At 49.1% G+C, this 13,668-nt stretch overlaps 1 protein-coding gene across 6 annotated transcripts in view; it reads left to right on the forward strand.

The window, feature by feature from the left end:
• The window catches only part of AFAP1 (actin filament associated protein 1), a 130,237-nt gene that overhangs the window by 72,258 nt on the left and 44,311 nt on the right, over nt 1–13,668 (forward strand). For all 6 annotated transcript variants that reach the window (XM_059380272.1, XM_059380280.1, XM_059380288.1 and 3 more), the window contains 2 exons: nt 2,227–2,438; nt 5,901–6,080. In XM_059380272.1, coding sequence (XP_059236255.1) covers nt 2,227–2,438; nt 5,901–6,080 — 392 coding nt within the window. The remainder of the gene's footprint in view (nt 1–2,226; nt 2,439–5,900; nt 6,081–13,668) is intronic.

The raw sequence follows: 13,668 nt of genomic DNA on the forward strand, positions 1-13,668 counted from the left end.
GTCCCAGGACCCCCAGTGGTTAAAGGAAGGTGTGCATAGTACTTGACCCTATATGTGCCGCATTTCTCCCTATCCACACACTGTGTGACCAAGTGTGATGAATAAATGAGGCACAGTAGGAGATGGACGATAGAACAAGTGTAACAACACACTGTCTTAAAAGGAGATGGGGGATGCAGTGGGTGGTCGCGCTATCTCTGCTATTTCTGCTATCTCTGTCCTGCACTCACCCTTCTTCCTGTGATGACGTGAGATGGTAAACTGCCCGCAGGAGGACATGCGGGGCTCGGTGACGTGGGCACGTGCTGCAGTGTGAGGCCACTGCCGACATCCTCATGTTATGTTAGGAGGAGGATCGCCTGTTTCTGGACACCCAGTCTGGACTAGAGCATATCACCCTGAAAGCCTCCCTTGGGCCCCTTCCTCGTCACAGCCCCCTCCCCACAGGTGCAACCACTGACTTAGCATCTGTCACCAGCACCTAAATGCTACCGGAAAATGAAAAGATCCACTCTGTTCTTTAAATGTTTGATATTTTTCAGTGCTTTTGCTCACTGTGTTCCTTCTAGACTTTTTTGTCCTGTTTGCATTGACTCGCGAAAGATCTAGGTCAAGTGTAATCTGCAGTGGTCCCTGCCCTGTGTGTGCTGCGGCCTACACCACCTCCCTGTCTGTGCCCTTGGCGTCACATCCCTCAGCCTCCGGAGAGCACTAAGTGCTGAAGATGAGGTTCCTGCCATCAGGGAACTGAACAGAACATTTCATTGGACTTTAATTTGAACTGAATTTAAGTAGTCCCCTGTGGCTAATATGTGAAGCGGTGATGGCGGTGTGCATGTGTGTGGATGGGGAGATGTGGACTCGAGGAGAAGGCCTAACCGCGGCTGGCTGGCTGTGTGTTAGACGCTTCTCCCTCATGCACTGGCCATGGCAGTCCGGGCTGGGCCCTTCGTGGGCCTGGAGTCAGCCCCCAACAAGGTCATCCAGGCCCATCCTGGATAGCCCTCTGCAGGGATTTCCTGGCACCCAACCTACCCCCACCTCTTCTTGGCTCACAGACAACCACCTTCTCCCCGTGTCCTCACATGATGGACAGAGAGCAATATCTCTCTCTCCCTCTTCCCATAAAGACATGGGTCCTGTTGAGTTAGGACCCCATTCATGTAACCCGCTTAACCATCATTACCTCCTAGAAGTCCTGTCTCCGAATATAGTCTCACTGGGGTGAATTGGGGTGGGGGAACACAAGTCGAGGCACCAGCTTTGGTGATTCGAGGTGGGCGTCATGGAGGCAGTGTCCATAATTGAATCTTGAAAGGCAAGAGCACTTATCCAGGTAAAGGCAAGAGGTTGAACGGATGAGCCAGAAGCCTGTGGGAGAGGACAGCAGGTGCAGGGCCCCAGCAACGAGAGAGAGAGAGAGAGAGAACTGCATTTGGGAAATGGGACATAATCTGAGAGGAAGTGTTCCTACCTCGTAGACTGAGAAGGAGAGGTGTAAAAGTCTCTCCCGAAGTCCAAGGCGAGGGAGGCCGCAGGCTGGATCCGGATGGTTAGTGAGGGCCTGCATGTGGCGATGTGTGCAGGCAGGACCTTGCAGACCTAGAGGACCTTGACCTAGAGGTGTGGCATGGGAGCTCCGTACCCTGCAGGGGACAGCCTGTTGGCCAGGGTCCCCTCACCTGGCAGCGGCGTGGCCAGAATCAGACAATGCGGGGTCTGCCGACAGCCCTGCCCTCACTGAACCATCTAGGACTGGTTGTCCCAGAGAAAGAATTCTAAGTTGCTTCAGGTTAAAACTTGGCGTTACTTTTGGGGCACCTGGGTGGCTCAGTAGGTTAAGCCTCTGCCTTCGGCTCAGGTCATGATCTCAGGGTTCTGGGATCGAGCCCCCCATTGGGCTCTCTGCTCAGCAGGGAGCCTGCTTCCTCCTCTCTTTCTGCCTGACTCTCTGCCTACTTGTGATCTCCATCTGCCAAATAAATAAATAAAATCTTTAAAAACAAAAAAACAAACGAACAAAAAACTTGGCGTTACTTTGCACCACCTAGCATGGTTTTTTTCCCCCCATTTTCTGCTAGTTACCGTTCCCCAGCACGCCGATCACAGAGGCCCCTTCCTCATTTACAGGTGCCACAAACGTGCTCCTGACCCCACAGGCCAGCTTCTGGGTCAGCTGTCCGTGGGCAGGCTCTTTACCTTTCCTTCTGTCCTTTCTTCTGACAGATTATGACTCGGATGCCATGAGCAGCTCTTACGAGTCTTATGACGAGGAAGAGGAGGACGGGAAGGGCAAGAAGACGCGGCACCAGTGGCCATCCGAGGAGGCCTCCATGGACCTGGTGAAGGACGCCAAGATCTGTGCATTCCTGCTGAGGAAGAAGCGCTTTGGCCAGTGGAGCAAGCTGCTGTGTGTGGTCAAGGACGCCAGGCTGCTGGTAAGGCCTCTCGGGCGCCCGGGCTCGTGTGGTTGGCACGCTTGGCCAGCAGCCTTACGGGATGAGAGCGGTGCTCAGGTGGGGCTCGGGCGGGGCGGGCATCAGCTGGTGGGGGCCTGCAGGGCTCTGGCCTGGGCACAGCCTGAGCGCCCCATGGTCCGAGCCCTTGGGGCTTTCTGAGCCTTTGACGCCTTGGGTCTCAGTCCCTGCAGCCAGCAGCGCGCAGAGTCCTTCCCGTCCTGGGCCAGTGTGTGCTCCGTCCTGGGCCAGTGTGTGCCGCAAGACAGGCACAAGCTTTAACTCACCAGAAGTCACAGGATGGATTTTCTCATTTGTAGTGAGTCAGTGAATTCCTCAAAGCCAGGTCATCGAGTGGGACAGGCAGGCCAGCTGCGGCCGGAAGGAGAGTGTCCAGGAAAGGAAATTCTTTTGGAAAGCTAAAGGCAGAGTCTTTTCTGGTTGAACCCAAGGGGCTGAATGGGAAGATGGACTAAGTAGCAGAGACTCAGGCTGTGGGGATGCTTGGGCCTTCTGCTGTGCCGCCCTTCTCACAAGGGACCCCATTAGGAAGCTGGAGCCCTTGAGCATGTGGGACTCTCCTTCCTCCTACCTCCCCCAGTCTCGCCAGCGTTAGGAACAGTGGTTGATTATTGGGATGAAGAATTTCAGAGAGCATTCCTGCATGGTGTTTTTCCTTCAAGCTAACTTTGGGGGGAGGGGCAGGAATCACGGAATTCTATCGCTCAGACAGAACCAAGGGAGTTTATGATTCTGTGTATCTCTCTTCAGTGGAGTGCCTAACCTTATTCTGTATAGTTCCATCTGTGAATTATGGGAATGTTCTTTTACTAGAGTCTGAGGATGTTGTATATTTTTAAATTAGTGGTTTTCAAAAAAGCTTTTTTAAACAGTGAGGATACATATTTTTTCCACATGTGTGGCCTGACTTTCTCCCAAATTTAGAGTATGCCAAAAATGATGCCATGGGGGAATTTTAAAGAATGAGAAAGGAAAAAAAAAAAAGGATGAAAAGGATTCATGTGGTCCTTACTCAGTCTGACATAATGGAGGCAAGATGTGGGTGTGTCACGGAAATGCCATAAAACCTGCAGGGGACTCTCAGGTGCCTGAGGAGCTCTGGCAGGGTCAACATCCTCCCCCACAGCCCTCCTCCTCCACACCCCCCCCCACCCCTTCCCTCTCATTCCTCATTCCGTGGGTCTGCTTCCGAATTTCTGGCATTTCTGCTTTCAAAACCAGGATGAAAACACCTACCATTCAGAGTAGTGGTAAACATTTCAGGAGAAATTAATGGAAAACCATGTGAAAACATTGCCTTTGATAAAATGCAGAATCAAAGTTAATTATTTTTATTATGAAGCTCTTTTTATTTCAAAAATCCCCAATGATCCAACTGCCCCGATGACCCCTGTTGACACTGAAAAAAAAAAAAAAATTAACAGTGATCAAAACAATGCTTGGGAGCCTGGGTGGCTCAGTGGTTAACCGTCTGCCTTGGGCTCAGGTCATGATCCCAGGATCGTGGGATCCAGCTCCGCATCAGGATCTCTGCTCAGCAGGAAGCCTGCTTCACCCTCTCCCACTCCCCCCTGCTTGTGTTCCTGCTCTCGCTGTCTCTCTCCGTCAAATAATTAAATAAAATCTTTTAAAAAAAGAAAACACAGAAATGCTTTCCAAGTCTGAATAGCACAGAAACCTACAAACAGAAATCCCAAAGCCAGGCTTTTCCCTCTATGTTCCCAGCCTGTCTTCCCGTGGGCACTGCTCTCCACGGCTTTTTGGGTACAGGTCTGGCATCTGTGCTCTTCCAGGCCCAGGCAACACTGTGGTGGACACGGTGATGGGCAGAATCCCCATCAGGACAGTTTGCCCAGGTCCTGCTCCCTCCACTGAGCTCTGCGCCAGGACAACCTTGCCGCTTCTTCCTGCCCCTCTCTCCCGCAGGCCTGGGTCTCAGGGCACACACTGCCTTCTCTGAGAGTCCGCTCCCTGGGGGTTCAACGGCAAGGATGTGCAGCCCACACTTTAACACAGGGCTGGTGACAGACCCATTTTGAGGCATTGCCTGTCTAACTCCATCCACTGTGCTGTTAGTTTCTTTTTCGATGTTCTGTTTTTCTCTCGCACTTACTGAGAACACAAAAACCTGCCAAATGGTGAATGTTCGTAGCCATCTGGGGTTAGTTGGTTTTGGTGTATTTTTTGTTCTTCTGTTTCCAACAGGGCACAATCACTGGGATTTTTGTAAAAAGGGGCTCTGTTCCATATGTGTGACACTCATAAGCCAGGGTTTTAGAACCTTAATATATGAGAGGACTCTGGAAATCACTTCTGAAAACAGGTGTCTCTTCCTTCGCTCCCTCCCCAGTAGATGGTGCCTCACAGAGGGAGCCCCTGGGAGCTTTTGCCATCTGGGGATGGGGTCAGTCGCTTTTCACACATCTGACTTTGGCAAACCACGTAACCGAGTGAGCCTCAGTTTCCTCATCTGCAGAATGGACAACGGTGACCATTGAGTGAAAGTGTGAAGCCTCTCCAGCAGGTGTTATTATAACTAATCATTTAGTGTGACCCCATAAAATCACAATGCTCCCGGCAATAGTTCATTTTCCAGATGAGGAAACAGGCTCAGCAAGCTGGAAAGACTTGGAGGAGCTGGATTACGTTAGGGGCAGAGCTGGGACCCAGACGTCTACATTCTCAGATGTCCATTTCCATGAAGACATGTACTTTTGGTCCCAAGTCATAGGATTAGGCCTAAAGAGGGAGGGGAAGCCTTTGGACAGGGTGCGACCCCAGGTCTCACAGAGGCAGGTGAAGGACCAACAATGGGAATTCAATCTGAGCGTTCGCCATGGCGCTGAGCTCTAGAAGGGACGCCTTGCTGCGTAAATGGAGCGGTGTGAGTTCTAGATCCCATACTCGACTGGAAAGCCAGCCTTTGCAGACATGGGGTCTGGGAACTGTTGCCCTGGATACTCTTGTGAAAGTCCTTCATCTGTCTCTCCAAAAGGCAATAGAGAGGAGACCGGCAGATACCAAATGACACAGGTTGTAGAAGGTGGCATCCAGATGACTGTCTGGCCACACAAGGGCTGTGCTTTTTGGCACATCTAGTATGTCACATTTGAGTGACTTAGTGAGGAGGCTCCGCTGGTCTGTGATCCCTGGGGGAAGAAGGAGTTTCCGGTTCCCACTGAGTCACGTCATTGATGCTCAGTAAACTTGGCCAAACTGAAGAGTAGAAGTATTTTCATGTACGTGGGGGGTGACGCGCACCCCATGTGGGTGACGCGTGTGCATCTGCAGACCCACCCTCTGGGGTCTTCAGGAGACCTCGGGGGCCATGCAGGCACTGGCCTTCCCATCCTGCTGGAGCTGTATCCGTGTTTCTCCTCGAACTCTCTTCAGCCTAACTCTGCTTTCTCATGTTAAATGCAGTGCTACAAAAGCTCCAAGGACCAGCAGCCCCAGATGGAACTGCCCCTCCAAGGCTGCAACATCACTTACACCCCGAAGGACAGCAAGAAGAAGAAGCACGAGCTGAAGATCACCCAGCAAGGCACAGACCCACTGGTTCTTGCGGTCCAGAGCAAGGAGCAGGCCGAGCAATGGCTGAAGGTGAGGTGCTCACCCGGCCTCTGAGCCCTTTACGTGGCCAGGCCTCTCCCCCAGACCTGTGTTTGGTTCAGTTTGTCTGTTTCTCAAGTGTAGGCAAGACTAGATGAACCCAAGCAGTTCTGTGTTTGGTAGCAGAGTGTCCTGATCTCTTTGCTGCTGATTCCCCGGCTCTGGTCCTTGGAAGGCAGTCTGCCTCAAGACTGTAGGCTGCTTTATGACTTTCTCTGTTCCTTTTGATTGCCTTTGATTTTTTTTTTTCTTCTTTCTTCTTTTGTGTCTGGAGGTGTATTCTTTTCTATTTATTCTTCTTGGAGTTCCCTGGAATTCTAAATCTGTAGATTGTCATCTTTCTAAGGTTTAGAAAACACATTTCAGCCATGTCTCCTAAAAATATAACTTAGTCTCATCCCTTCAACTGTGTTTAAATACATGTTAAAAGTTTTCACTATATTCGATTTATCTTTGCTTTGCATCTTAGTATCCTTTTTTTTTTCTTTTCTCCTTAATCTGGTTAATGTTTTCTTGTTACTTTCCCTCTTTTACTTTCACTTTCTCACTCTTTCACTTTCTGGCTGTGCCAAATCTGCTCTTAAAATTGTCCCTCTCCACTGGGTTCTGAATGTCAGTTAGGGACTTCTAATAGTTCGAGTGGTTTCTTTTTTGACCTGGGAATGCCAGTTTCTACAGTGTTAAATTTCCTGTAGACATGTTTGTCCCTTATCTCCACAGCAGGCAGGTGACAGGCCTGGTTGATGGACAGTGGTGGGGGTGTTGCGGAAACCTGGCCGTGTCATCTTGTCGTGTGCTTGTTCCTGTCATTTTGTCCTTCCCGCATGCTGGGTTCTCTGATGATCACGCTGCGCCTTCGACATGGGGAAAAAATTAATTCAGTAATTTTTATATAACAGCTTTATTGAAGTATCATTCATACCGTACACTTAACGATTTTAAAGTACGATTTGGTGGCTAGGAGTCTTCTCACCATAACCTACTTTTCATAGCCTCTTCTCCCTGAAGAGAAACACCGTGTACTCACCATGTGAGCAGCTCTGGCCCCCGGGCCCAACCTCACCCCAGCCCCAGGCAACTGCTCCTTCATTTTCTGTTCCTGTAGAGTAGCCTGTGTTCAACACTTCATATAAATACGCTGTGTCCTTCGGGGATGGGCGGCTTTGATTTGGCATAATGTTTCCCAGGTTCATCCATGTTGCTAACTGTATCAGTACTTCCTTTGTGTCGCTTTCAGACCGTATCTAAGAAACCATTGCTTATTCCAGGGTCCTAAGGACGTCCTAAGGACGTCCTAAGGACGGTGTTTTCTTCTGATCGTTTCGTGATGTCAGGCCTTAAATTTCGTGCGTGGTCTCCTTTGATCTCATCGCTGCATGTAGCATGAGATGGGGGTCTGATTCCGATCTTCTTCTGGCACGGATCCAGTTGTCCCTGCAGAAATAATTGGATCCTTGGCCCTACACTTTCCTCTGTGGGACGGCATTTTCCTTTGCCTCTGCCGTGCGCTTAGAGGGTATTAGCTCTCCAAAATCTGTTTATGATTTCTGCACTTGAGATTTTTTTCAGAGCAGAGAAGTCAAAGTCAGCCTGCGATTGCTTCAAGGGCAGGTTGATCTTCACTGCACTGTTACACTGGGTCTGTTCCTTGGGAGTCCCCAGCCGAACTGTGGGGGTTTTTGCCAGACACCTCATCTTCAGCATGCCGCGGACTCCAGCCTCTGCCTCCCGGCCCCCCAGACCCACGGAAGTGCTGCCTGGTCTCCCAGCTGCCTTGTTTCCAGAGGCCAAGGCCATCCCATGGCCGGCCTACCTCTCCACGTTTCCATCTTCTTCCACATTGTGACCCAGTCATTCCCTGCTCTAGGGAGAAGCCATGTCTATTTTCTCTGGCCTTCCTGATGGTCTTCCTCAGGAAGGTGAGTCCAGACCGTCTAGTCCCTCACTGCCGGCCGGTACCTGCTTTGGGAAAATGGGGTGGGGAAATGCTTTGGAAAAGGAGACCTTCTCTCTAACAGTGGCTCTCCGATGTGCCGGTGTCCCTTCTACCTCGAGCCTTCTTGCCCTCCGCTCCCCGTGAGCGTGTTCCACCATCACCCCAAACATGCAGGTGGCTTTTCTAGTGGCTGCCCCAGAAGAGCTGGAACAGAGTGTCTGTCTTCTTCCTGGAGTCCTGTGACTCGGTGTGCTTGGCATCCCCACACACAATTTGAGTGTGCTGCACACCACCACGTCTGTCAGTAATATCTTCAAAGCCCCCTTCACGTTTACAAAAGGCATTTCCACTGTCATCATGTCCTAGCACACAGAACGGCCGCCTGAGGGAGGTGTTCTCAGGGACAGCTTCACTGTTCAGGTGACAGGCCAAGTCCCCGGGAGGCGGGTGATAAGTGGCCAACAGGTGCCGGAACCAGGAGTCCACCTCTGATTTTCCCCCTTCGCATCCTGCCTTCCTGTGCTGGGCTGCCCACCACTTGGCCATTTTCCCTTTATTCCTACTTCCTGGGTCCCAGCACCATCCCTTGAGGAAGGAGGGGGAAAAGATAAAGGAAACAAGGAGCCTTCGTTGTGATTCTATTTTCTTGGCCTGGTCCCACGCAGGGTGAGTGGTGTCCATCCTTCTGCAAGCTCTGCTTTCCCTATTCCCTAGCGGAGAAGCAAGAAGGGCCACCTTGAGCCCTGGGCTTTCTTCCTTGCCCAGTCCCTTCTTTATGACTCGCTCCACACAAAGCCTTAGAAAGCATAGCCAGCTTCTGTGTCCCTGGGACGTGGCCCTGAGCTAACCACGCAGCTCGCAAGTAGGGGCTTAGAGAGAAAATGTGTCCAAGACGTGGGGCACCGATGGAGCAGAACAGTCTTACCTCCTCTTTGGCCAGATGTAAGATGCACATCAGAGCCGTTCAGCTAATTCCACAGTGATGACTCTGTCGACAGAAGCTTGATTGCAAGGAATTTTTTTAACATCTGCTGGTATTTCTTAAAAGTGAAGTAAATACTACACGGTAAGTTACCTTCTTCTAAAGAGTTTGAATTGATTAATTTCTTAGTTCAATGTTTATGCTTTGCTCCCGTTACGTGTGTCAGTGTGAGAAGCCAAGAAGTCCCGAGGAGAAATGGACAGAGACAAAACTAGCTTCAGTCAGAGAATTTTCTTGCTTTAAGACCAGCAGAGACCGGAGAGGACCCGGGGTCGTGGTTTCTCAGTACTGTTATTAGATGGGCTGTTTTATCGTTATCGCCTAGAAACTCAAGAAGCCTAGACTCCCAGTGACTCAGACTCATGAAGGTTCTAAGAATCTTTTCCTTTTCCTTTTCACCCTGTATCTTCTTGTTCAAGACCTCAAATGCTGCAGCTAGGATTGGAACAGGCCTCCCCTACTAACTCTGTCTCCCTCCTCAAAGGTAACTTTTATCCTGAATATTATGACTGAGGTATGCATTAAAAATACTTTTTTTCACTTATGTATGCACTTATAAATCAGAATTTTTTTTTTTTTAATATTTAAACACGTCCCTGTACTTCAGACTGCACGCTTCCTGCCCCTCACGTTTTCCACTCACTGTTTCGTGTCTGCTCTGGGGGGTCGATGGCCGTGTGGTTTGCCACCCCCCCCACCCCCACCACTGTCCTAGAGCGCTCCAGGGAGCGTTGTTGTGCATGGTCCTTGGTCTCGCGTGTCATGGCTTCTCTGGGATGGCTGTCTATGGGGGCATGGCTGCCTTTAGAATGTTCGCATTTTCAACCCTACTAGATCTTGACAGATGGCTTCCCAGGTGTGCTTGTGCCGTTAGACTGTCTGCCAGCACATGTGAGAGCAAGCATTTTGTGCGTATCCTTTCCGAGGCTATTTACATATATATGCAGGCAAGGAGAAATGCAGATTTTAGCTTCCACCCCCATAGACAAGTTGTGGCATTCTGCCTCTTGCTTTTTGCACCTAAACAATGTGTCTTGCAGATTTTTCCAATTTAGAGAATGGAGCCTCTCCTTTCACTTTCTTTTTTCCTTTCTTTCTTTCTTTTTTTTTTTTTTTACAGGACCTACCATTTCATTGTTTCAATAGACCATAATTTTTAAAAACTATTCTCTGATTCGTGGCTGTTGGGTTGTTTGCACACAACTCTGTGATAATAGACCCTGTGCATATCTCAGCTCACACTCTTGCTAGTGTGTGGCCTGACTTCCCAGAGAGGCTGTGCACTTGTGTGAAGGTCACGGGCACTTGTAACTTTGATACACAGCCACGTCACTGTGCACGGAGGTCTGCCAGCTCGGCCTCTCACCAGTGATACATCTGAGTGCCTTTTCCTCACAACCTCGCCCGCCATCTGTCCACAAGCCATGGGCAGCTTGCCAGTGAGATGGGGAAGGGTGGGTCTCCCTCTCTTGAATCTGCGTTTCGCTTCCTATGGTCTCGAATGAGCTACTTAGCTCCTCTGTGCCTCAGTCTTGTCCTCCGTGCAATGGGAGGGAGGGTGGGTCATGATGGTGCCCCCTTCTCTGACTTGTTATGAGGACAAAATAACGAGATAGAAACATTTAGAAGAACATCTTGTGTAAGGTAAGTGTAAGCTGGTTCACTATTGTTTGGGTCCTGTTACCGCTATGCTACCACTTCTAGGTCCCAGTAAACTCACAAGTTCTGGCTGAAAACAGTTTAAAAATCATGATAGTGGGATGTGTCAGGGGCCCGAGCTAGGGCTGTCCACATCACGGCCTCGTACCCTCCTGGACCAGGACTGCCAGGACGCCTTTGTGTGTGCCCCCCAGGAGGACGTCCCTGAACTCGGCTCCCTTGCCCTCAGCCGTTACGCTGGGCCACATGTGCTCCTAGGATGTGGCTGGTTTGTTCCCCACCCTCTGTGGTGGGCACCCCTGCCTCCTACCACCCTGCCAGCCAGGGGGCAGCCTGGTCATTTCTTTCCTGTGAAGGGCTCTTCCCTTGTGAGGACATGGTGTGTCTAGGTTTCTTTACATCCTCATCCTCCGATGAGTGAAAAACCACTCTGATTTTTTAAATATACCCACCTCGTTTTATCTGTCAAGGGGAGAGTGGCGGTCTTGGGTGCCTTTCTGTGTGGTCAACAGAATGGAGACACCTGTTCCTCCTTTACTTTGTCAATGGTCCTGCCAGATGGACCCCAGTGTGCCAGCTCTCTCAGAAAGCCAAATGTACACTCTTGGTGTTTCTCTGTGGTGCTATCGTGTTCTATTTTCAGTTCCCTTCTTCACTCCTACTTTCTTTTGGCTTCATTGGTTGTAATTAGGCCAACTTCTTGACGTTTATGCTTAGATAATTGATTCTCAGTCCTTTTCTTATATACACGTGTTCATTTAAAGCTCTCCATTGCTCCCTAAGCATAGTCTTCGCTGTGGCCTGTAAGTTCTGATGTTTGTGTTTTCATCATCATTCAGTTCAAAATCTTTCCTAGAATCTGTTGTGACTCTTTTTTTGACGACTGGTTCCTTCAGGGATATGTTGTCTACTTTCTGAACATTCAGGTTTTTAAAAATAATCTCTTTGCCTTGAGTTTCCAGTTCAAATTTACCGTAGTCAGAACTTGATAACGATTTTACATCGTAGAGATTTGTAGACTTGACTTGTTGCTCAACATGTAGTCAAGGTGGGTAATGCTCGTGTCTACACCGAGGGACATGCATTTTGCAGTTGCTGGGTGCACACGTCTACACGGGTTTGTCAGGTTGCACTTACTGTCCTCTCCAGATCATCTACTAATTCATGTTGTCAGCTAATAAAAGGGAGAGATGTGGTCATATCTACCTCTTTATGAATTTGTCTCTTTGTCTTTCTATTTCTATCAGTTCTTGCTTAATTTGTTTTGAGGCTATGTTAGTGGTTGCGTACAGAGTTTAAGTGGCGATACCTTGTGGTAGCTGAAACCCTTTCAAGAATATGAAATGTCCCTGTTGATGTCAGGGTGTCTCACCTCAAAGAATGACTCTGACTAAGCCACAGATGAATTCTTTCCTTCAGAGTGCCCTTTGATGAGAAGAAGTTGTTATTTCTTCATTACTTCAATCTTTGCTTTTATAGCTGGTGTTTTTTGCCTTCTGTCCATAAAATCTTAGCATATTCCATTCACCAAGATAGTACCTGCGTCTCCTTCTAGAACTTTATGGCTCTGTCTATGGACTGGTCTCTGACTCATACAGTTGGTTTTGTGTATAGGATGGCATATAGGGGTCAAAATTGATTTTCTTCCTATGGGTAGTCAGCTGTTTCAGTCCCACTGAGGACCTGAATTGCCTGGATTGGAAATCCACCAACTGAGTACATGTGGGCACCTCTCTGAGCCCCTGTCTGCTTCATTAGTCTGCGTCTACATGGCCATGCCAATGCCACATTGTCTTGATGGCTGCAACTTTACAGAGTCTTGAAATCAGCTAGCCTGTACCTTCTAACTTTGCTCTATTATTTTTCCAAATGATTTAAAACTTTGAAATGACAGTTTTCTGTAAAATAAGTCAATGCCATTGTCAGAGCTTGTTATATTGTCTGGTCAAGCCCACATCTTTGTGATTGGAGTAGATTTTTCCCCCCCCAAATTAAAGAACTACTCTCATTGGAGGCACAGCCCTTATTTATCTTGAAGATAGCATGCTAGAGTGGTGGACCTTGAAGGAAGGGTCTGGAAATCTGGAATATAGAATATAGTCCCAGAAGTCCTCTAACTCATCAGGATCTTTGGAGTCCGCTAACTCCCAGTTATCAAATGGAAATACTGCGGATCAGAATGATCACAAAGGCAGAGTGAAAAAATTACACAAATGTGGGCGCCTGGGTGGCTCAGTGGGTTAAGCCACTGCCTTCGGCTCAGGTCATGATCTCAGGGTCCTGGGATTGAGTCCTGCATCGGGCTCTCTGCTCAGCAGGGAGCCTGCTTTTCTCTCTCTCTCTCTCTCTGCCTCTCCATCTACTTGTGATCTCTGTCAAAAAAATAAAATCTTAAAAAAAAAATACACAAATGTGCTTTCAGAACTATAATGAAGTGTTGCGATGTCAGTGGCTCCATTAGAGTCACCCCCTAGGATTCCTTTCTTAAAAACCCTAGAACAACTCTCTGTCACGAACCGTTTTACAAAAACGGGAGCCAAGTCCTTGTTAATGTCAACCGCTGTTATCCACGCCGTCCCAACTGATTACCCAGGCTTTTGGTATTATGACATGTGGCTTTAAGTCAGAGCTGACAGTCTCTAATGTGAGTCACACTCAGCCTTTCTTGTCCGGCGTGGAGAGCAGGAGGGCCGCGTGTGGCCAGCACCTGACCGGACCCACGCTTCTTCAAGCATCACGGCCAGATTTGTTTCTCTTCCTTCGGTCTGCAATTTCCATTACTAGCAGTTCCTGCGAAAGCTGACTGACTCCGTGTGTGTGTGTGTGTGTGTGTGTGCGCGCGCGCACGCTCATGTGCGCATGTGTGTGTGCACGCGCGTGTGTGTATACAGATGCCGAAAACATGAGCCATGTTGCAGGGGTCAGTCAGAAGACAACAGTCAATATTCCCAGAAACAGAGTGGTCAGGTTTCCCTAAAAAATGTGCAGAGATTGTGTTTCTG

The sequence above is a fragment of the Mustela nigripes genome, chromosome 1 (assembly GCF_022355385.1).
Source record: "Mustela nigripes isolate SB6536 chromosome 1, MUSNIG.SB6536, whole genome shotgun sequence".
NCBI lineage: Eukaryota > Metazoa > Chordata > Mammalia > Carnivora > Mustelidae > Mustela > Mustela nigripes.